Source organism: Hemiscyllium ocellatum, chromosome 6 (genome assembly GCF_020745735.1).
Source record: "Hemiscyllium ocellatum isolate sHemOce1 chromosome 6, sHemOce1.pat.X.cur, whole genome shotgun sequence".
NCBI classification, from domain to species: Eukaryota; Metazoa; Chordata; class Chondrichthyes; order Orectolobiformes; family Hemiscylliidae; genus Hemiscyllium; species Hemiscyllium ocellatum.
The window spans coordinates 82,150,732-82,176,502 of record NC_083406.1 but is presented as its reverse complement, the minus strand read 5'-3'; the positions used below and the strand labels follow the sequence as shown (position 1 = coordinate 82,176,502).

The 25,771-nt window shown below is 38.3% G+C and overlaps 1 protein-coding gene across 1 annotated transcript in view; it reads left to right on the top strand.

Annotated features, from left to right (window-relative positions):
- micu2 (mitochondrial calcium uptake 2) overlaps positions 1–25,771 on the top strand; it is a 452,585-nt gene that overhangs the window by 381,907 nt on the left and 44,907 nt on the right. The window contains exon 9 of the mRNA XM_060826722.1: positions 22,620–22,708. Coding sequence (XP_060682705.1) covers positions 22,620–22,708 — 89 coding nt within the window. The remainder of the gene's footprint in view (positions 1–22,619; positions 22,709–25,771) is intronic.

Here is a 25,771-nt window from a genome sequence, read left to right as displayed (position 1 = left end):
TATTATCTTTGTTTGAAACTTCATCTTTGAACTTGAACCTATCTATTTCTTTAACATCCTGCGATCTGCTGAGATATCTGACAGCACGGTGACTCAGTGATTAACATTACTGCCTCACAGCACCAAAGATCCAAATTTGATTCCAGCCTTGGATGACTGTGTGGAGTTTGTATGTTCTCCCCACGTCTGCATGGATTTCACTTGGGGGCTCCGGTTTCCTGCTATAGTCAATTAAAGGTGCTATATATATATTGCTTTTTTTTTCAGTTTACCATGGGATAAGGACATAACTGACAAATTTGTTATTTATTACTCGTGCCTAACTGTCCTTTGAAAGCAAGTTGTGAGCCACAGGCATGAATCACCGCAGTCTGTGTAACAAAGGTATTCCCACTTACTGGATTCAAACCTTGCAACAATAAAGGAATTAAACTTTATTTCCAAGTCAGGGTAATGTGTAGTTTGGAGGGGAACTTGCAGGAGGCAATGTCAATTGCACATGTTTTTGCAGGTAATGCAAGTTGTGGCTTAGGAAGGTGTTGTCAGACAAAGCTTGGTGTGTAGCTTCATGTCTTTTTGTAAGTTTTGTTTTTTTCTTCATTCATGGGATGAAGGTGTTGCTGGTTGGGTCAGCATTTATTGTCTATCCCTGATTACCCAGAGGGCTATTTTGAGTTAACCACATTATTGTGGCCTGGAGTCACATATAGGCCAATCCAAGTAAGCATGGCAGTTTCCTTCCCTAAAGGACAATAGTGAACCAGATGAGTTTTTCTGACAATGAATTAGTGGTCTTTGTTAGACACTTAATTGCAGATATTTATTGAATTCAAATTCCACTATCTGCCATGGTGGAATTCGAACCTGGATCTCTGGATTAACAGTCCAGTGATAAGTCCACTAGGCCGCTACCTCCCTATGGATATACATAATATACATGTCATAAATGATATACAGTGCAGCCATAACATTCTTGTGATGGTAGGAGTGAATGTTTAAGGGGTGGTTGGGGTGCCAAACAATCAAGCTGCTTTGGACTGTATGCAATCCTCCTTGAGTCTTTTTGGAGCTGCTCTCATCCAAGCAGGTGTCTTCCACCACACATCTAACTTGTTCCTCACAGATGTTCACATGCTTTGGGGAATTAAGGGGTAATTTGTTGCCATAGACATACCCAGCCTTTGACCTGCTCTTGTACCAACAGTATTAGATGGCAGGTGCAGTTAAGTTTTTTTTGGTACAGTCTCTGTCAGGAAATTGGTGATGTAGTCAGCAATGATACTATTAAATGTTAAGGGTAGTTAGTTAGATTTTTTTCCTTGCGGATGGCCATTGACTGGCATTTCTGAGGTGCGCTGTTACTTGCCACTCATCAGTCCATTTCAGAATGTTGTCCCGGTCTTGCTGCATGCTGACAAAGAATACTTCATTGGCTAAAGAGTTATGAATGGAATTGACCTCTAGAATCATCATGGAACATATCCTTTTATAACCTGATGATGGAAGGAGAGTGACCAAAGAAGCAGCTGAGAAATGGTTAAAGGACATTGGAACTTCTTTTTAAACAACATATTTCTTGGTAGATACATTTCTTGTAATTGCTGTTTATTTACTGTAGACCATCTGCATTGGATATTGTTTTGTAGGAGTAGTTAAGGAAAGCTCACTCAAGGAGTGAAGCATCCCAGCTCAGCTCTCCTGTTCCTGGAAAATAACCTTTTCCTGTGGGTATAATACAGCACCAGGAACCCTAATTCAGCTGATCATGCATGAGAAGCCTCTGAAAGAGTTAGTTCATATTTTCTGAACAATTGCATCTGTAAAGATCCCTGGAAGCAATTGTATTTGTTTAATGGCATCCAACTTTGTGTGTCAGAATGTCAGACTGGTAGCCATCAGAACATGTCAAACCTTATACTCATTACTTTCAACAGCTATGTCTATTGGACATAAGAGTGTAAGTTAAAACTCTACTGTGAGAAATCTATTTCTTTATGGTGTATATGTGGTTTTTGGATTATCAAGAATGCTAAGCATTTATATTTTCAGATAACAAACTTCAAAATTTTTATGGAATAAAATTTGTTTTCTGATAAATCAGTAGTTGGTGTTTCTTAACAAAACTAGGTAAATCTGTTTTAATGCAAGTCCAATATAGAGAGAGTATATGATTGGTCACGTTGGAATTGGTTAAAATAATTAAATTGATGTTGGATTTAATGGAGCAACAGTGTTCAAGAAAGACAGAGCACCCCTCCCATCTCGGTTACATAGACTTTTTTTAATTCCCTCACAGGACATTGGTCTTTTTTGCCTGGCCAGCATTTATTGCCTCTCTCTAGTTGCACTTGAGAAGGTAGTGGTGAGCTGCCTTCTTCGAATGCTGCAGTCCTGTGCTGTCTTAGACCCACAATGCTATTAGGAAGGGATTATCAACAGATCTAAAAGGTATTCTTCAAATATTGTAGAAGTCTCTCCATGGTCGTTGCAACTTGCATTATGAAAGAAAGATCTTGTTTTTGTTATATCACTTTTCACATCCTCAGAACTTAGTTTCTGACAATCCATTAAATACTTTTTAAACTATTGTCACTATGATTATGTTTGCAAATGTAACAACTATATTCCATGTAGCAAGGTTCCAAAAACAACAATAGGATAAATGAGCATGCCATTGATGGTGTACATTGACAGCCAAAGACTAGTCAGGACATCTTATTTTTAACATAAACTATTTTCAATAATTCATGTCAGATCAGCATAGAAAATATGGAGTGCAAAATCCAAGTAAACTCCTTTACCCTGAGCTGCTATCCTGCACTTTCACCTTCAGGTAACCTGTTGCAGTCTGCATTGTTGTACATCTGGCTAGAATTGCTAGGAAAGTGTAAAGGAGAAGAGAGGGAAAATAGTGAGAGAAAGCAATACAGATTTCTATACACTGTCACTAAAATCTAAAGTCATAAAACAGTTGCTATTTTGATTTTGCTGTTTACCTTTGGTTCTCCAGATGTTTACGTAAACTTTGTCAGCCCCCAGTCAGTGTGTTCAAAGCTTTTGCAAAGTTGTTGCTTTACGTGGAATTTGTATGCATCTTTCACTTCTATATTCAAGGTATTTTTGCATAAAAAGTCAATTTATGAAAGCAGACAATATAATAACACAGCTCCCAACTTCAACAGGATGTTATTTGCTGATGATTTTTACAATGATACAATGGCAATTTTCCAACAGCTGTGTTATTCCAAGGCTGCCTAAGTTAAATCCCTGATGCTCAGACTAACCTGTTTCTCGCTCTTGGATCCATTACAGAGCTACGCACTTTATTATGTGCTTCTTGCAGAATAGTATAAGTGTAAGGGACTTGTATATTTCTTCCAATTTTTGTGAAGTTTGACTTCTCTGCATGTTTCATTGAAGATAAATTTGTAAGGAATAAGACATAAATTACACTTCTCAGCAGCGACTAAGGCAGACCTTCATTAGTACTTAGCATGACTGAGGCAGACTGAGTGAAACAATGCATTAGCACTACCCTTTTGCTTTTGGAAACAAAATTTAAATCCAGCCTAAACAGAGGATGAACATCTCATCTATTTCTGACAGCTGGTATGAGTCAAAAGTGAAGTTATTGCTGGCAGTTTCATTCCATTTTGCAATGGAATGAATGTAGAGTATAATTTGTCAAGCTCACTTTGGAGGCCCTGGAGAAGTCTGTGCAGAACAGAAATGTCATGCCAGCACAGTAGGGAAGGCGCTTATGAGCAAACTCAATTGAAATTTTACAGAAAACTGTGGCTCAGTATGAAGGGAAGTTTTATAAAATCTGCTAAGTATTTTACCTAAAGAATAACAAAGGCTCCATTAAAATGAATTCAGCATTTAAAACTTCCATTCAACCAGTTCTAAAGCTTAAAATAACCCATGGCTTCAGGTTGACAATAAGGGATAAAAGGGCTGCTTACCTTCATAAATGAAAATAAATTGTTCACTGGTGACTAGCAGGGCTATTTATGAGAAGTTAAACAATAGGTGTTCTTCTAATTTTTTTTAAAACACACTGCAACTTAGTCTTTGGAAGAACTAAACTGCACAACTGCTTTTAACTGGAAGTCTTAGCCTTCCTCAGTGATTTTTTTTTATGAATTGACCTTTCTGAAAGTCATAGAGTCTTTGAGATGTACAGCGTGGAAACAGACCCTTCGGTCCAACTCATCCACGCCGACCAGATATTCCAACCCAATCTAGACCCACCTGCCATCACCCGGACCATATCCCTCCAAACGCTTCCTATTCATATACCCATCCAAATGCCTCTTGAATGTTGCAATTGTGCCAGCCTCCACCACTTCCTCTGGCAGCTCATTCCATACACTTACCACCCTCTGGGTGAAAAAGTTGCCTCTTCGGTCTCTTTCATATCTTTCCCCTGTCACCCTAAACCAATGCCCTCTAGTTCTGAACTCGCCGACCCCAGGGAAAAGATTTTGTCTATTTATCCTATCCATGCCCTTCAGGATTTTGTAAGCCCCTGTAAGGTCACCCCTCAGCCTCCGATGCTCCAGGGAAAACAACCCCAGCCTGTTCAGCCCCTCCATGTAGCTCAAATGCTCTAACCCTGGCAATCTCCTTGCAAGTCATCCCGTTTGCCTTATTTTGCATTATTTAGAGTTCTGTGATAGTTTTAAGTTTTCATTCAATTCATGAATGCAACAAACATGCATATCTGGAAAGAAATAGAAACATAGAAAATATCCTTTTTCAGTTACCCTGTCTAGCCCTGATGGAATTTTATAGGCTTCTACCAGAGCACTGAGCAAACAATCACAGGATCTGACTCCATTATCATGGATTTACAAAATGGAAATCATGCCTGACAAGCCTACTGGACTTTTTTAAGGATGTAACTAGTAGAATTGATCAGACGGAGGCAGTGGATGTGATTTACTTAGACTTTCAGAAGGTGATTGATAAGATCTCAATAAAAGATTATTATGTAAAAATAAAGTACAGGTGATTGGGTGTTGTGTACTGATATGGGTAGGTAGTGGTGGTTGGCAGACCAGAATCAAAAAGTAGGAAGGGAAATTTTATGAAATTTGCCAAGTAGCAAGCAGTGACTCGTGGGTGACCACTAGATTTGGTGCTTGGATCCCAGCTATTTACAATCTATATGAATGATTTAGGTGAGGGAACTAAATGTAAAATGTGGTTTGCAGATGATAGGTTGAGCAGCAAAGAAGATGCAGAGATGCTTCAGTGTGATTTGGACAAGTTGAACGCAGAGGAAAATGCATGGCAGCTTAAGTATAATGCGGATAATCCGCTTTGATAGCAAAAACAGAAAGGCAGATTACTATCTGAATGATAGATTGGGAAAGGGGGATGTGCCATGAATCCATGAATCTTTATACACCAGTCACTGAAAGTAAGCATGCAGGTGCAGCAGGCATTGAAGAATATAAATGGTATTTTGGCCTTCATAGTAAGAGGTTTCAGGTGTAGGAGCAGAGATGTGTTGTTGCAATTGTGCAGGGTCTTAGTCAGACTACACCTAGAGTATTGGCAAATTTGTTAGGCCCAGGAGAAGAGACACCAGATCTACCTTGACCAGTTCAGTGCTGTTCTAATGTTATTAGACGATCTACGGCTCATAATAAAACCTGTCTGGTCTGCCTTCACAATAAAGGGCAACACCTTCTCCAATCTCAACATGGGAGTATGAGATAAAATTTTTAAATCCAAGTTTAGCAGCGAAATGGGCCTATATGAAGCATAGTCCTCCGCGCCTTCCCTCTCTTGAGAATGAGAGATATATCAGCTTCTCTCGGAGAGGGCAGGAAGCAGTCCTGACTGTACGAATAATTATACATGTCCAGCATTGGCCTGGCCAACATATTCATAAATTCCTTATAAAGTTCACTCTGAAGGCCACCTGAGCCAGGTGCCTTACCATTTTGAAGCTGTCTTTCTGCCTCCTGCATCTGTTGCACTGTCAAGGGAACACTCAAAAAGGACATCTGCTCTGGAATCACACCTGGAAGATCCAGGTTCTTAAACAAGTACTCCACCTTTGCCAACCTGTCCTCACAGCCCTCTGACCAAAACAACTCAGAGTAAAATTTCCTAACAGCCATGTTAATCTTTTTGGAGTCACAAGTAGGAGTCACATGTAAGAGTCCCAGCACCCTCACTGATAGATGTGATAGATTGAGTGGGAGGTCTATTGGCTTTTTTTCCTCGCCATATATGCCAGGTGTTTATCTGGCCTATCCCAGTACCCAAATAATTTATGGCAGGCAGAGGACCTTTGACATTTATAACTGGTATCGAGTCCACAAGCCAATCCACTACTTGTCAACCAAAGCTCCACTTATATACAACCTTCTGGCTCCAATTCATCTGCAACTAACACACAGCTACGCAAAATGTGTTCACAAAGATTTTCAAACTACATACTTTCAAACAATACAACAATCTGTGCAGTCGCTTGTTTTAAAATTGTTTTTTTTTCTAATTTCAACCCACAATTTAAAAAAGCAAAAAAGAAAGAGAGGTGGTCTTTATAACAGTCACAACTGAGTTGAACTGATCATTGAGTTTAAATGCCTAACCTCGCTTACCAAAGCAAATCTTCTATACAGAATTTGAATGGAGGGGGGGAGCGGGGTACATAATTACAGTCAAAGGGAATTCTCCAAGGATACTTTGAAGGCTTCACTTCAGAATTTTGATGTTGGCTTTGTGCCCTGGGAGAAACTCACCCAAGATCACAGCATTTTGTGTAACCAAATGAAATACTGCCTCCTTTACAAGCAAGGGTATATCAGAAAAGTGGAGAAAGGGAAGGAGAGAAAGTCTCAAGCCAACAACTTATCCTTCAACTGGTCATCTGCAGTATCATATCATACTTGCAGCAGAATGTCCCAGGTGCAAACTGATTTTAGCAGTCACATTTTATTCTCTGACAGCTCCTCATTCCAATTCAGTAGGTTGTGAAATATCTGCATAATTTTCAGATTCTCCCACAAATGGATCAGATATGCTTTAAAAGTTTGGGTAGCTGGGTTATGAAGGCTTAGTCCCTCCCTCCACTGCTGCTACTTAGCCTCTGTGTTTTATCCATGAAGGTCCTTAACTTCATTCTAATCTGCTACTACAACGCCCAGACTTTGGGTTCCTTTTGGCTGCAGTGCCGTAGAAGACATCCACCCTTAGACACTACATTGGGTCGTGCGTACTGTTATGGAGTTGTGATATGGAGGTGCTGATGTTGGACTGATATAGACAAAGTCAGAAGTCACACAACACCAGGTTATAGACCAACAGGTTTATTTAAAATCACATGCTTTCGGAGTGCTGCTGCTTTGTCAAGTGAAGTTTGGAGTTATGGTGTTGGCCATTACCTGCATGCTAAAAAGGATGGGCTCTGAATTCTGTGTGAAGCCCTCTGTCAAGTTGCTTCCCTGACTATTGGAAAACAAATTAATATTGTCCATATGACTCTCTTTTCCTCTGAAAAAAAGCCTTGGGATGAAACTTAGTCTTTTAAATCAGGTGTACTGCCTCAAATTTAGTGAAAATCAGCATGATGCCATTTTGCCAACAATCCTAATGCTCTGATAATACAGAATTCAGGGACACCATGTTCAACAACTCACCCACTATTTTTAAAAATTGAAACAAGAAATTAAGCACCACAATGTCCTGCAATGCCAGGTTTTCTATACCCTTTTTCAGTAGATGCACATGAAAAACAAAGTATTTTGTACAAGATATGAAATTTTCCAAAGTTGTGTAGAAATATTCAGTGCAGATAATGCCAGTCAAGCAAATAGAGCCAGAGACTTTTCTACCTCTGGATTCCCAAAGGTCCAAACGGTCATAGTCAAAGCACCATCAAGGAAGATAGGGGCCTTTGTGAACAGAAAAATCTTCCATTTTGATCAATGTGCAGCTTGTCTATGATCTTAGCAAAGGATCATAAAGATGTATCCATAGTATCCTGGAAACTGCCATGTTTTGTATTCACTTTGGCATCCCAGATATGAATGACGTTTGGCACACTTGAAAATTTGTATGTTTGATTTTTGGGAGATGAGGATGGCTCAAGATGGATCACCTTTCCTAAATCAGTGAGAGACTGAGAAAAAGATACATGAAGAGTCTGAGAAAGGGTACACAGAGAACCTCAGTTGCCCCACGGCCCTCAAAAAGACGTTAAGATGTCTGAACTGTTCAGGTGGCACACTTCAGTACCCATCTGCTCATGTGTCACTGGTCACTGTCTGCAGTATGTTACACAACCTGTTATTCCAAAGAGGGGAGGTCCTGGTAGAGTAGATATGGTAGAATAATTCATGTTTCTGACAAGATAGAGTATGAACATGAGGATGTTGCCATACCCTCGAGCTACAGGAGATATTGGATGCCAGTCATGTGAGTCTCTAATAATGCAAAGGTTTATCCAGTAACGTGTAATCCACTCCACGAGCGTCTTTGCCACATTCACGCTTTTGCATGCTTAACATTAAGGCCTCTTATGAGGGGTCCAGTCTTGAGGGATCAAATGAGAGGCTCACATGACTACGACTCCAGTTATAATATTTAACCAATCTAAATCACAACTATGATGTCGCACACACAGAACACCAACACCAAGTGCAGCTAACAGTACCTAATTAGACATAATTTTAGAACCATCAGCACTACACAATCATCCTTATGAAGCCAAACACTCTGTTTTCTTGAAGTGTGATACCTCTTCTCACCACCAGCTATGCTGGCGATAGACTGCTGCCCAAGGCCCCCTTATTTGGATGTCTTCATTGGGCATTCTCTAGTCACCTGAGGCTGTGAGGACCCCCACATGCTGAGAGATCATATGCATTGTGGCAGGAGTCTACCCTGTCGCTACAGTATTCAGAGGCATTGGTGTCAATGGCAGAGAGAAGGCTTTCCCCATAGGAACATCATTTGATATGACCCCTAATGATGACAGCAGCTGTTTATTTGCTACCATGAGGTCCATTTGGCCTTAGCAGTTTTTCCGAGAAGAACCAGAGCTTGGATTCAACTGCAAGCTCCTCGTCAGCCTCTCACCTTTCCTATGGGCACAGAGATCAGATACAGGGCAATGAAATGTGTCAAAATGCATTCCCACGATTCCAGCAAGAAGTTGCTGGATGTAGCTATCCATGGCAGTTGCAAGTTTCGAGAGAGAATCCGCACATTCTGAGGAGTAGGTGATGACAGTGCTTGCAGCCTGGATTGACTTCTCCACTGTTCATGAAAGTGTGCAATCCTCTGGAAGCTCTGCCACATCACCATGTATGCTGTGCCGCATGTCCAGCAGCTGCCACCAAACAAATGACTCCAAAGGCTCATCTTGAGACTAAAGCTCAGTACCTAAATTGACTCCAGCACTTCGAATGTCAGGACTCTGCATTATGTCAGCAGATAGCTTTCCTCTATTTTTATTCCTGTTGTCTGATGATTGCTGGAAATTAGTAATTTTGGCCAAAACATTTCAGTAGTTTTTGAGCAATCCATGCTTTTTTTAAAATTTATTCATGGAATGTGGGCAATGCTTGCTCAACTAGTACTTATTGTTTATCCTCGACTGCCCTGGAGATCAGCCTGCTTGAATCTCCACAGTCCTTGGGGTATAGAGGTACCCACACTGGTGTTAGAAAGGGAGTTCCAGTATTTTGATCCAGGAACAGTGATATAGATCCAAGTCAGGATGGTGAGGGGTTTAGAGAAGAACCTGCAGTTGCTGATATTCTCAGGTGTCTGCTGACCGTGTCAGGTGGTAGATTTATAGTTTGGAAGATGATGTCAAAAGAGCCTTGGTAAGTTACTGCAATGTGTCATGTAGACGGTGCACAATGGACATTGGGTGATGAAGGGAGTGATGCTGGATTGGGTCTTAATCAAGGAGGCTAGTTTGGCCTGGATAGTGTCAAGTTTTTTTGAGTGCTGTTAGAGTTGCACTCATCCAGGGCAAGTGTGGATTATTCCATCTCATTACAGACATTTGGAACAATGGGGGTGCATAATTTGCGACAGAATTTGCTCTCGTCACTTACATTATTTATGTAGTTAGTCCAGTTCAGTTTCTAGTAAGTGGAACTCCCAGAATGTTATTGCTGGAGGAATCAGTGATGGTAATGCCATTGACTGTTCTGAGATAATGGTTAGATTCTCTCTTCTCTCCCATTGCCTGGCACATACATCTCACAAACTTTACTTGCTATGTGTCAACCCAAGCCTAGGTGGTGTCCAGGCCATGTTGCACATGGATACAACTGCTTCAGTATTTGAGGAGTTGCAAATTGCTCTGAATACTGAGCAATCATCAACATTCGCACATCTGTGTCATGATGGAGGAAAGGTTGTTGATGAAACAGCTGATGATGATTGGGCCTTGGACACTCCCCCGATGCACTCCTCCAGAGAAGTCCTGAAGCTGAAATAATTGTTTTACAACAGCTACAACCATTTTCCTTTGTGCTAGGCATAACTCCAGTCAGCAGAGTTTTCCTCTCAATTCCTGTTGACTCTAATTTTACTAGGGTTTCTAAATGACAATGTCGGTCAAATGTGGTCTGATGTCAAGGCCAGTTGTTCTCAGTGATAGTAAAGTACAGGAAATATTTAGAACTAAATGAGACTTTAATAAAATGTCCTTTGCTTTAAATCTAAAATTATAGTAAATAATGTGGAACTAAAGTTATTCAGGCTCCAGTTCCAGTTCATAGGTATCAGTACGTATTGTTTGTTATCCTTAAATAAGAAAAATGGACTGATCAGTTTAGGTTTGAAACCAAGATCTTGTTAGACCATGCTGATTGGTCAATAGCCAAGTGGTCAAATAGCAGTTAAGCATGTGATGGTTTCTTGTTATAAGACCTGGTACTTATTTTAAAAATGGTATAATAATTCCTTAGCGTATGCGGTAAATCATGATAGAATGCGATGCTTGTTCAATACGAAAATCAAGCATGGAAAATTAAACTAATTTGCTATCTATGGAGTAGGTCAAAATTAGAAACTATAACAATTCTAAGTGATCCATCTGAGTGATGTCATTATACTTTATACATCAGTAGTTACAGTTGTTAAAATGACTATTTTTTTATTTTAAACATGTTCCTGTGCAGCTCTGGTTAATGTTAATTTGGAAACCTGATATTCTTCATTCGCATCACATAAGCAAAATATGTTGAAATTACAGTACACCTGTTAATTTGATCCAAGTCCCATTATTTTGTTTAATTTTATTTATTCTTCGTTTAAAAAATGGCTGTAATAACAATCCCCATCAACATTATTAATTTTGAATATCTTCAAACCTATTATGAGATTTAAAACAAGTGGCCAGGTGCATCTTATAAATTTGAAAGTTTAGTCCATTTTCATTAATGTGATTTACTTCACAAGAAATTCAGCAATTTTCATTTTAAGCATACAGCATTGTTCTTGATGGAAGAAAATATATAAAGTGTTATTGCTGAATATGATTGAATTACAGGAATTAGAATACTTAGTTGTTGCAGTTAAATGTAAACACATCAATATAAAGTGATTTAAGATAGATAGCATAATTAAAGACTGAGTGTTCTAAGGAGTTACAGGTAGACGGCATTAAAGAAGGCCTTCAGTACATTTACCTTTATTGGTCAGTGCATTGAATATAGGAATTGAGATGTCATGTTGACACTGTACAGGACACTGGTTAGGCCACTTTTGGAATGCTTCATTAAATTCTGGTCTCCCTGCTATAGGAAAGATGTTGTTAAACTTGAAAGGATTCCGGAAAGATTTACAAGGATGTTGCCAGGGTTGGAGATTTTGAGCATTAGCAGAGGCTGAGTAGGCTGGGGCTATTTTCTATGGAATGTCAGAGGCTGAGGGGTGACCTAATAGAAGTTAATAAAACCATAAGGGGCATGGATAGGTGAATAGCCAAGGTCTTTTTCCTCAGGTGGGGGAGTCGAAAACTAAAGAGCGAAGGTTTAAAGTGAGAGGGGAAAGATTAAAAAAGGACCTGAGGCTTAACTTATCCACCATAGGGGTGGTGCCAGAGGAAGTGATGGAGGCTGGTACAATTACAACACTTAAAAGGCACCTGGATGAGCATATCAATAGGGAGGTTTGCATAAAGATTTGTAGGTGGGGTGCCGATTGTCGTAATTGTGGGTATGTTCGCCGAGCTAGGAAGTTGATTTGCTCCATGCAATCATCACAGGAATTCCTAGACAACATCAAGAAAATAAACATAGACAAGGACGAAGCAATGGTCTCATTTGATGTAACAGAACTGTTCAGCTGAATTGACAAAACTCTCACCAGAGAGATAATAGCCAACTTCCTGGATAAGCAGAACAGATGACACTACAAAGAACCTATCAACAAGGATGTATACTCAAACTACTAGACTTGTGCTTAACGACACACTTCACATTCAACAACCAAATTTATGAACAGATCAATGGGACACCTATGGGCTCACCCATCTCTGGGCTCATAGCAGAAGCAACAATGCAAAGACTGGAACAAATAGCCCTCCCACAAATCCAACCCAAACTCTGGATCAGATATGTGGACAACACTTTTGTTATCATTAAGAGAACAGAAATCGAGAACACACATCAGATTATCAACACCATGCTCACAGGGATCAGATTTATGAGAGAGGAGAAAACTAACAATCACTTCCCATTCCTGGATGTGATGGTTTGGTAGAAAGAACACAGAATGGTGAATGCACTACAAAAGTGTACAGGAAAGTCACACACACCAACCAGGTCCTGAACAACAACAGCAACCACCTGAACACACACGATAGAAGCTGCATTAGGACCCTGTCCAAAAGGACTACAACACACTGCAGCACTCCCGACCTACAAAGGAAAGAAAAAGAAGAACACCTGTACAGAGTACATGCCAAGAACGGATATCCCCACAACTTCAATCGCAGATTCCTTACAGACAAACAATATGTCAAGGACATGCCATGACATAACTCACTAGCTACACTAGGTTATGTAAATAACTACTCGGAACTGACAGCCAGACTTCTCTGACCACTCAGATTCGTGACAGCCCATAAACCAACAGCCACGCTCAGACGACAACTAATCAGGACAAAAGCCCCTTTACTCATCATGTGAAAAATAATGTACTTTACTAGGTTCCATGCAAAGACCGCATGAAACACTATATAGGACAAACAGGTAGACAACCAGCAATCTGCATCCACAAACACCAGCTAGCCATGAAATGCCATGACCAGCTTTCCCAGTAGCCACAAACACAGATGACAAAGACCTCAAATTCAACTGGGACAACACAACGATCATAGGACAAGCCAGTGGATAGCCAGAGAATTTCTAGAAGCTGATGACCTTTAAGGATTAATATTAAAATGTTAGCATTTTGGTTTTGAGTGGACGTTGTGAAACTTGAAAGGGTTCAGAAAAGATTTACAAGGATATTGCTAGGTTGAAGATTTGAGCTATAGGGAGAGGTTGAATAGGCAGGGACTGTTTCCCTTGAAGCGTCAAAGGCTGAGGGGTGACCTTGAAGAGGCATGGATAGGATAAATAGACAAAGTCATTTCCCTGGGGTGGTGGAGTTCAGAATTAGAGGGCATAGGTTTAGGGTGAGAAGGGAAAGATATAAAAGACACCTAAGGGTCAACTTTTTCATGCAGAGGGTGGTGTGTATGGAATAAGCTGTCAGAGGAAGTTGCAGAGGCTAGTACAATTGCAACATTTAAGAGACATTTGAATGGGTATATGAATAGGAAGGGCTTGGAAGGATATGGGCCGGGTGCTGGCAGATGGGACTAGATTTATTTGGGATATCTGGTCGGCATGGACGAGTTGGACCAAAAGGTCTGTTTCCATGCTGTACATCTTTATGACTCTAAGCATGACACTGAGCCACGGATTCCATCAACAAGCACATCGATCTAGACCCAATGTGCTAGAATGAACAACCGGAACTGGTAACCAGAAGGAGCAGGAACAGAACCAAATAAATTCCAGAAAACACAGTACCACAGCGCTTCACAGAAGGCTGCAAAGCGCTGAAGATGCCACCTAGACAGGGGACGAAACTTCTGCAAATCAACTTCCCAGCTCAGCGAACATACCCACAACTACGATGACTAGGAAGAGAATAGAGATAAATGAGCCAAATGCTGGCAAATGGGACTAGCTCGGATTGGGATGTCTAGTTGGCTTGGATGAGTTGTGCTGTATGACTCCATGGTTCTATTGACCACAAAGGTCACCTAGATAAGTTTATAGAATGCTTTCAGGAGAGTGTCTCAGAACAGCATGTTCCAGAACCAACCACAGAGCATGATGCACTAAACCTCGTATTGTATAATGAGATGAGATTATTTAATGGACTACAGGTGACTTAGCTAGTAATGACCATTCAGTTGATGGGAAAGAGGTGTGTGTCCAAAACCATTTCTTTAAAAATTAAATAAAGGCAATGTAAGGATATGATAAATTTAGCTAAATGAATTAGCAAATTAAGTTAAAAGGCAGGCCAAAGGAGATGAAGTGGGAGACATTTAAAGGGATACTTCAGATTATACAAAATAAATACATTCCATAGAGTATGAACAATTCCGAGGGTCATCCAATTATCCATGGTTAACTAAAAATGTTGAAGATAGTTTCAAACGAAAAGAACATGTGTACAATTGTGCAAAGATGTGGCAGGTCAGGAGATTGGATAAATATATTTAAAAAAAGCAAAAAGGGAAAAAATTAAAGTACAATTTGTTACCCAGTCATATAAAAACAGGTCCGTAAGAGATTTTTAAATAAATATTTGAAGAAGAAAGGTATAAAAAAAGTGAGATTAGAGAATTAGTAATGAAAAATAATAAAATACAGATGAATGAATCAGATATTTTGCTTCTATCTTCCCTCCAGAGGATACAAATACAGTTAGTAAATGAGTCTGGAAGGCAGAGAACAGGAAGGTTAGATAAAAAAGAAATGGGTTTAGCAAGGCTAAATGGAATGTGCTTTAGTGCAAGGAGTCTGAGGAAAATACACATGAGTTGAGGACATAGACAGGGTGTATGATATCAGGGTTTTGGCTGAGACTTATTTGAAGGTCGTGGTGGTATCATGGTGAGCATAACAAGCAGTTGACCCAATATCATTCCCCCTCCATCACAAATTATGAGTATATCTCATTGAATGGCGGAGCAGACTCATAGGCTAAATGGATGCTTTCACTGCTGAATCTTATGTTCAGATGGGCGGGTATGGCAGCTGGTTATATGGTATTCAAATGTGATAAAGAGGTGAATAGAAGAAGAGCAGGATTATAATATTGAACAAGGAATCAACAACAGCAGTGAGAAGGACTGATATCTTAGAAAGATCATCCAATGAGGCCATATGCGTAGGATTTTTAAAAAAAAACACAAAAGAGCAAACACATGATGTATTAGATGTTTATTTAGCCAATAAATGGGAGGCCCAACAGGGAAGTGGATAGTTCAGAAGCTAATATTCAGGATTGAGTCCAGACAGATGGCAAGTGTATTAGTATGGGAGCATTTTGAAGATAGTGATTATAATTTAGGTAGATTTAAGGTAGTTATAGAAACAGATAATGATGAGCCATGAATAAAAGATCTAAAACAGGGAATTGTTTTACTAAGATAACATACAATTTTCCCCAAGTCGACAGGAAACAAGTACTTGCAGATAAAATTGTGTCAGAGCAGTGGGAGGCATTAAAGAAGTAAATAACAAGCGTACAGGGCAGTTACATAAAGACAAAATGTGGGATCAAGACAAAAGTTACAAAAATTGGAAAACAGGAGGACAGCTGTAAATTGCAGTAGGAGATAGTAAGGACTGCAGATGCTGAAAGTCACTCTCTATAAACTGTGGAGCTGGAAAGGCACAGCAGGTCACAGCATCAGAGGAGTAGCAAAGTCGAAAGCAGGAAGTGCTTCTCTGATGCTGTCTGACCTGCTGTGCCTTTCCAGCTCCATACTTTATCAACCCTAAACAATAGCAGTAGACTAGGAAGAACAATGGCAAATGGAATTCAACCATGGGGAAGTGTGAGATAATGCACTTGGGGAGGACTAACAATGCAAGGGATTGCAGTAACTGATAGAACTCTGGAAAACATTGAAGATTAGAGGAGCCTGTGTGTGCATAACCTTAGATCCCTGTTGGTAGCAGAGCAGGTGGATAAAGTAGTTAAAGAGGCTATGGGATTCTTATTGTATTAGCCGAGGCATTGAATACAACAGCAATGAGGTTATGCTGGAACTGTATAAAATGCTGATTAGGCTATGACCGAAATAATATGTGTAGGTGTAGTCACAAAATTATAGAAAGGATAACAATGCACTCTAGAGGATGCAGAGATTTACCAGGATGCTGCCTGGACTGGAGGATCTGGACTATGAGGTAAGATTGGATAGGCTAAGGTTGTTTTCTTTGGAGCAGTGATGTTTAAAAGAAAACCTGATAGAGCTGTATAAGATTATATAAGGCATGTATTGGGTGGATTGGAAAGCCTTTTTTCATTAATAGAGGGGCAAATAAGAAAAGCGGTAGAAAGCTGAGAGGAAAGGTCAGAAATTTTTCATTCATAGGCTATTGGAATCCCAAACTCATGTACTGAATTGGTGATTGAGTCAGTAAATCTTGTAACGTTTGAGCAGTATTTAAATATTAACTTGTGTTGTCATTTCCTCTAAGGCTACGACCCAAGAACTGGAATATAGGATTGGTGTATATTGCTCTTTGATGACTGACATGGACACAATGGGCTGAATGGCTTCCTTCTGTGCTGTAAAAATTTAAGCATAACCCAGAAACAGCACTAAATCAGGAAATGGAAGTGGGAGGACAAACTTGAAAAAATCGAGAGATGTGGTACTGAGTGAATTGTTGGAGCTGCAGGCTGACAAGTGCCCAAGTTCTGATGGGCTTCATCCTAGAATATTAAAAGCAGTGGCTAGTGCAATAGTTGATGTATTAGTTTTAATTTTCCAAAACTCCCTTGATTTATGGATGGTCCCATTATATTGTTAAATTACAAATGCAACTCTCTCAAAAAAGGGAAGAAGGCAGAAAGCAAGAAACACAGGCCACTTCGCTTAACATCTGGCATAAGGAGAATGTTAGAAGTTATCACTTAAGAAGTTATAACAGGGACATAAATAAGTTTAAGGTAATTAGTGATATTAGCTTGGTTGTGTGAAAGAGAAATCATATCTAACCAATCTCTTTGAGTTCTTTGAGGGGGTAACACATGCTGGTGATAAAGAGGAACTGGTGGAAGTTGTGTAAATATAATTTCCGAATGCATTTATTAAGTTACCACATTGAAAGTTAGTGTGGAAAGTAAGTGCTTACGATGTAGGGTGTAGCATGTTGGTAAGGAAGTAAGTTTGGCTGGCTAACAAGCAGAGAGTAAATGAGTCTTTTTCAAATTGGCAAGATGTAATAAGTAGTGTGCCATGAGTCGGAGTTGGGACTCAAATGTTTTCAAGTTTTATATATATGACATAGATGACAAGATGGAGAGTATCGTTGCCAAATGTTCTAATGACACAAAGATAGGTAGGAAATTAAACCGTGAAGAGGACACGAGGTTACGAAAAGATGATAAATTAATTGAGTTGACAAAGATAAAAAGTTATCCATTTTGGCAGGAAGAATTAAAAATAAGGTTATTATCTAAATGTTGTGAGATTGCAGAGCTCTGAGATGCAAAGGAATCTGGGTATTCTCATGCGTGAATCTCAAAAGGTTCATATGCAGCCCAGCAAATTTTTAAGGAAGCCAATAGAATGCTATCATTTCTGGCAAGGCAAATTAAATACAAAGTAAGGAGGTTGTGTTTCAATTGTACATGGCACTGGAGAAATATCATCTGGAGTACTGTGCACAGTACTGGTCACCTTATTTTTAAGAAGGATTTAAGTATTCTGGAGGCTGTTCAGAGAAGATTTATTGGACTAATATCTGGAATAGCAAAAGTGAGGACTGCAGATGCTGGAAAACAGAGTTTAGATCAGAGTGGTGCTGGAAAAACACAGCAGGTCTGATGAAGGACTTTTGCCCGATTTTCCTGCTCCTTGGATGTTGCCTGACCTGCTGTGCTTTTTCAGCACCACTCTGATCTAATATCTGGAATGGCTAGACTAGGCTTATGTCTACTGGGTTTTAGAAGAGTAAGAGATAACATGACAGAAATATATGAAAGCCTTAAGTAGCTTGAAAAGTTAGATGTAGTAATTATGATTCCTCTTTTGGGAGAAAATAGAGCTGGGGTCACTGATCTAAAACCAGACTTATTCCATTTAAAACATAAATTAAAGCTTTTATACCTCATAAACTGAATAGATTCTGAAAATCTGCTGTGATAAAGATATCTTCTCCTCAGATTGATCGGTGCTGCTTCCAGACTAATATTTCAATCATCACCTGAATGGCCTTCTCCAAAGTCAAGTTATCTTTTGTAATGTATCTGACAGGGATCTGTCAGTAATTATAACGATGATTCTGTCTCTTTAAATTCTGCTTTCAAAGCTTCATTGTCACATTTTTCCACTAATTTGAGGTGATCATTAATTAAATTATCTGTGGATTCTCCTAGATGCCAAGCTGTTCTGTTAAACCTTGCCTTTTCAAGAATTTTATCTGTTCTAAGAACATGGGAACAGAACACTGTCCAGTCAATGTGTTTAAAAGTTGAGTGAAATACATTAGCCTGATTAGTCCTCAAAGTCTAATGCTCTGCTTTTTAATACTAGACTTCCTTTCATGGATAGAATAAACAAGAGTGATAATGCTGTCCAGCACTGTTTTCATGGTGCTTTGCCACTAAATCCTTTACCAATGACTAGCATTTTCCCCACTACTTATGTCAGGCTGGCTGGTCCATAATTCCTGGCTTTCTCTCTACCTCCCTTTTTAAATAGAAGAGTTATGTCAGCTACCCTCTAAACTGTAAGAACTGCTCAAGAGTCTAGAATCTAGAATCTTGGAAGCTGTCCACCAATGCATCCACTTTTTCTAGGGCCACTTCTTTAAATACTCTGGTATGTAAATTATCAGATTATGAGGCCTTCAATCCCATAAATTTCCTCAACACCATCTCCCTACTTTTACTGATTTGTTCCAATTCCTCCCTCTCACTAAACCGTATTCCCCAACATTTCTGACCTGTTACTTGTGTCCTGTTTTATAAACACAGAACCAAAGTATGTATTTAGCTGGTCAGCCACTTCTTTGTACCCCATTATAAATTCTCCTATTTCTGACCATAAGAAATCTCCATTTGAAAAATAAATATGAAAATTAACCATATCAAATCAAATAGTTTTCCCTGTCTTGAATACTTGTTGATGGACTCCATGTAAAAGAATAAATGAGTTAACTTACTGACTGGAAAGTAACATGATTTAAAGGTTAAATGGTAAAAATGAGTCACTTTCTATAACCAATGAAATTTAAGGGAGACAGACCATCTTCACTAGAAAATGCTCTTAATCATTTGTGGCACATATATAGGTGGATATGTATGGATAGGTTCAGCAAGATTTTCAGGTTATTTTGGTGAATATCTTATGCAATCTCAGTTTAGCATTGGAGATGAAAGTAAGAGCTGTTTCCACATGGGGGTGGTTGTCATCTCTTCTGCAATTATTCAGTACTTAACACATTCCCTACACATGTGTGAGTAGCTCAGTGAATCTAGCTGTACAAGTGGACAGTTTTAAATTCTTCTAAAAGTTCTAAAAGCATCCTCTCCATATCTACCTTGTTAAGACCATCCAGAATTTTACATATTTCAGTCAAGTCACCTCTTACTTTTCTAAACTCCAATACTTGAGGTTGATGACTATTTATCCGCACTCCCTGAATTTTTTAAAATTTCTTCTAATAGTATGGCTTTTCACCTCTCTCAGGACATTACGTGACCATTGGCCTGAAGAAACACTGGGAGTCATAATACTTTGTTAAATAATGCTTGGCTACAACGGTCAAACATTTAGAACCTGAAACATTTCAGGTTTAGTTGAGCTGTAATCAAGTCAGATTATGCCTACAGATGTATTCTTTAACTCCTCAGCAAAATAAGTAATTTTTAATTGTGATATTTTCTAGAGGTAGGACACATCTTGTCTGTACCAAACAAAGCAAAATGACTTCTTATACTGTACACTGTTCTTCTAATCACTGTGAAACTAGCATTGCCTTCTTTGGTAGTGTTTGATCAGATGCAGAACTTTTTAGTCATATCTATTCTTACTCACATGTCTAAAATATATAGTATATAAAATGGTTTTTGCTCATCGCTGATAGATTCATTACCATAAACTCCATTGTGTTGGATGCTTTTGTTGTTTAGACTTCAAAATTCGTTGTCTCTTATGCATCAAGAGACAGACTGGAAAGAACCAGCTGGTTCATCGAGCCTGTCGCCAACAGTCATGATGCAACAAAGCTTTACAACTCCCAAAATCTCAGAGTAGCATGAGTTTTTGTTTTTGTTCAGTTTCTAAACTAATTTTTTTCTGATGTTTCCATGCCCTATCTACTTTTACAGCAATTTCTACAAAAGTGTATTTTATAAGTTAACCTGCCATCATGTTTAACATCTCAAATCTCCGACAACGTGGAAACTCTTTTAATATTTAAATGATGTGCATATCTGAAAAAGAAGAACATTTTGTAACCCTATCAGATTTTTCACTAATTTGAAACTCATTGGAGAGCATGATTGTACACATCTTCATTTGACCTGATATTTATTGCATACGATATACTGCATAGAAACAGGCAATTCTAGCCCAAGCAATCTGTGTCAATGATTATGTTCCACTCAAGTCTCTTTCCATTTTACTTCCTGTAATTCCAGCAGTATGACCCTTTTCTCATCTCTCGTGCTTTTTAAAAGTTGACTTAACTTTGTAAAAGAAAGAAAAATCATTAGATTTTTCTCAATTTTGTAAGGATATTATCTGGACACATAGTTAATATTAGAAGTAATTTTTTAGGTCTGAATTTTAAATGAGAAATGCAAATCCATCAGTGAATCAAAAATGAATTCTAATAAAGTTGGCTGGGCATTGATGGTTTCAATTTGGTTTAAATGTTGAGTGAAAGGCATTAGCCTGATAAGTCCTCAAAGTCTTATGCTCTGCTTTTTAATACTAGCCTTGCTATTCATTGATAGAATAAACAATAGTGATAATGGTATTCTCAGTCGAATTGGGCATATTTTCATTGTGCTTTTTGCAAAACACGTCATTAATAATTGCTTTGGAATGTTTTGTCTTTGAATTAATATTTTGAAAGCATTGCTTAAGTTGACTGCCAGACAAAACCACAAATACGTGCCTGTTTTCATGAAAACTTGACAGATACAATAGTGTTCCAAGTTTGGTCCCATTCTTAATAGGTTTTCAGGTTACAACAGTAAAAGCAGTTTCCCTTATAGGCATTGATTCTTTTGTTATTGATCATCATATGAATATAAACAGTGATAAGAATGATGCAAGTTCTGATAGCATTGCAATACAAATGCCAAAGCAGTGTTGATCACATTGCTTTATGATCATCCTAGCAACATAAGCGTATCATTCATGAATTCACAGTTCAAATCAAAATTGAAACTGGTCCAACTTGAACAGGTAGTTAGCCAGTTTGAAGTAGAACTTAGCTAATGTCACGTACATAGTAATCAGTGTACATGTTTATATATGCATGTGTCGAACTCAATTTTGCCCTACCATTATGTAGTACTCGAGCCAGAGCTCTAGCTATCTATCTTGTCAGTAACCATATCAATTGATTGTGAATATGCATTATTGCTGAATCAAATTATTTCAAAATATTAACAAGTCATCTTTGGTGTGTCCAAGGGATGCAATAATACAGACACAATGGAGCTACATTGCCATCTAATGGCTGGAGCTATTTAATTTGTTTACATAGGAAGTTTCCATTCTAATGGCACGTTAAATTTGATGTTTAAAAATGGCTAAAATCATGACATCAGGTAACCTTTGTATGTTTAATATTATTAATATCTAGAGATAAAATATTGAGGGTAGAAATCTGAGTGTTTAATATGTTAATTCTATGTACTGTTGCCATTTGTGGCTACTAATTAAGTTTTTGTTTGCTTTCATTCACAAAAATGTCAAAGTGTTTACCCATTGTTTGCACCAATTTGAGTAGCTACTGATATATGTTGGCATCCATGTTCAACGGCTAATAATTTCATTACTCAAATTTATAGTTGATTACTGGTAAACAAAATGGTCAGAGTGGAATCCAAGTAATAATGTACAACAGTAAATTCTCAGTTCAGTTACCTGTGTTTCACAACTGATCGAAACATTATGAACTGCACTCATGCCTATGATTTATCAGTGCTGATTGGCAAAAGGCCTGTTATTGTATGAATTATAACACAGCAATTGCAATATTTACTTTCTGGTGCTGGAAATCTTCTATGGTTTCTCTAACAAGCTGCTTTTCAGAGCACTGCAGTTTAAGCAGTTTGATGATCTATTTCTATCTTTGTGACAGAAAAGTAGCAAAGGAATGAGCACAACACTGCTGGTGCACTTCTTTGGAAAAGGAGGAGAGAGGAAGCTCCAGTACAAAGACTTCTACAGGTAAGAAACTCATCCATTCTGCTAATTAGTTGTTTTTGAGAAGAACACTGTGACCTTCAGTGCAAAGTTTTCAATGTTTTGCATGCTCTATTCTAAAGTATAAGGCTTAACTATCTGACATTTTTCATAATTCTTTGAACAAATAAGACCAGTAAGATTTGGCATGACAGTGCTTTAATGTGTTTAGAATTTTTTTGTGGTTAAGAGATCCCTGCCTACCACAGAGATAGAAAACTTTAATTGAACTTAGACTCCCACATCTGACAGTTAGAGGCTGTAGGTCTTGTTTTTATGGTCCAATGCAGATAATTTTTCAACATTGGTAGGTGTTTGAATACAATGAGGGAGCTGTTCATTGTCTTTATGGTTAAGGTATGTGCTTTTGATCACTCCATTAAAACTGCTTAAAAGTTTGTTATTTGGCAGTAAATCTGGTTTTGCACATTTATATAGAAGATAAAAGGGTCAGTGTGATTTTTACCTTGGTTCAGATATCACTTTTCATCCAAATTGTGTTTGTTGGTAAATCAACCAAATCATCTTTCCCGTTCTTCTTAATGGAAAAATGTGATTTTTATCTGATCTTTTTGCAAAAGCTTTGCCACACACAGGAAATCATTGTTGGCTATTGATCAAAGTGCCTGTATGGTTTGAAAGCAGATGATTGATGAGCCATGCAGACATATTTAATTGTCAGAAGGAAAGCACTGATATTTTACAATGGGAATATTTTGTTTGATGCTCATGAGATACTATAGTTTTGATATTAAAAAGTCTCAACAAGAAGACTGTGGGAGATATTGCTAGCCACATCAACACATCCAGGAATGATGCTCATGGAGACCACTGGGAGTTGAATAGATTTTGTGCTGACTTTGATTTCTACCCATTTCCTTTGAACACTTCTTCTTGACAAGTTCAATCAGGGAATGAGCTCTCTGATTTTTACTCAAGCTTATGGTAAAAAGAAAATATGTATCAAAAATATTACAATATTGCTAGCATTCTGCAGCACTTGAGATAAGGAAGTCCAGTGTTGAAAATGCTCAACTTTAACTAAATTCAAGCGAATCAATAACAAATAATATAAGAGTTTATCCAAATCTGAGAAGAATTATTTAAAATAAATAAAGCAAAAATTATGGTTAAGAGATGCAGATCTGAAAAGAAAAGCAAACAATGAACAACAATAAGCTTAAAGGAAAATATATTTTACTATGTTATTTCATTTTGGAAAGAATTTAAAATGCTGCTGTTCAAAATATTTGATTAAACTACAGGTAGTATGATTGTTTAAATTCCCTAATGGTAGCTTCTTCTGCTCTTTGTGGGAGCTTCTTTTTGTTTATTACAAGAAAATGAAAGGGAGGGGACTGGACATTCCACAGACAGTAACAAGAGTGAATGTGTTAACTAACTTACAGATGTACAATCTGTAGCTTTAGTATTTGTTTTCACACTTGTCACTGTTGTAAACCAATGTGCTACATTGTCATTTAAACTAAATGGGGAGAGTAAGGGATTTAATTTGGGTAGGTGTGGTAAATGTAGTGTCAAGGCCAAAGAGGAAGGTATGAGTATGGAAAGTGATAAATAGACTGAGACAGGAGGGATAGCAAGGACAAATTTAAGAGTAAACCAACGGATAAGACTAGAGTTTACAAAAATGACAAAACTGAAGGCTCTGTATGGAATACACACAGCATTCAAAAATGGATAATAGAACGTTAGCCTTTATTGCAAGACGATTTGAGTACAGTAGTGAAAACAATTGCATAGAAGCTTGGTTAGACCACATATGAAGAACTGTTTTCATTTTACGGTATGCGGTGAAGGATATTACTTCCATAGAGGGATGCAATGAAGGTTTACCAGGCTTGTCCCTGGAAAGGCAAGACTGTACTATGCAGGCAGATTGGGCAAACCAAGCCTGGATTTTCTAGCGTTTCAATGAATGAGAGGTGATCTAATTGAGACCTAAAATATATTTAAAGGTATAGAAAGGATAGATGTAGGTAAGAAGTTTCCCTACTTGGGTATTTCAAACCATGTGCACAATTTAAGGGGATGCTATTTAGGATTGAGATGAGGAATAATCTTTTTACTCCATGTTGTAAGTATCTGGAATTCTCTACTGCTAGAGAGCTGTGGAGCCTCAGTCTTGAGTATTTTAAACTGGAGATTGATAGATTTCTGATTACCAATGATGTGAAGGATTTTGGGGATAATGTGGATAAAGAGCATTGAAGTAACTGATCATCTATGATTGTGTTAAATGATGCAGCAGGCTCGATAGGCTGAATGGCCTACTCCTATTCCTATGAACCAAAATAGATGAACTGAGAGCACAAATAGAAATAAATCCATACTAACTGGCAGTTATCAAAGAGACATGGCTGCAGGATTACCAAAACTCATTTGATTCGGGGATAGTCCCATTAGGTTGGAAGATAGCAAATGTCACTCCTTGATTCAAAAAGGGAGAAAGAATACATGAAATGACAGCCAATTCACAGAACATCAATCATAGGGAAACTAGTCTTAAAGACATTATAGCAGGGTAATTAAATAAGTTCAAAGTAATTGATCATGGTCAGCATGGTTTTGTAAAAGGAAAACCATGTCTAACCAATCTCTGAGTTATTTAAGAAACTTGCTGTGGTAAAATGGGAACTGTCAGGGAGTATTGTTGCAGTGAGGTTTGCTAGTATTTCTCAGGATGGTTTAAACTAGTTTGGCAGAGAGATAGGAAACAGAGCAATAAGTCAGCAAGTGAATTGACCAAGGAGGAGTTAAAGACTAAGGCCAGTAAAGCTAAGAGGAAGTAAAGACACGGAGGGGTTACTGAATATGGTGAAACAGGTGGTATGAAGTGTATTTGTTTTAATGTAAGAACTATGACAGGTAAGGCAGATGACCTTAGACCTTGAATTAATACGTATGACTATGATATAGTAGCTATTGCAAAGACTTGGTTGAGAGAAGGACAAGACTGGCAGCTTAATGTTCCATGATGTAGATGTTTTAGATGTTTCAGGTGAGATCAAGAGATGTAAAAGAGGT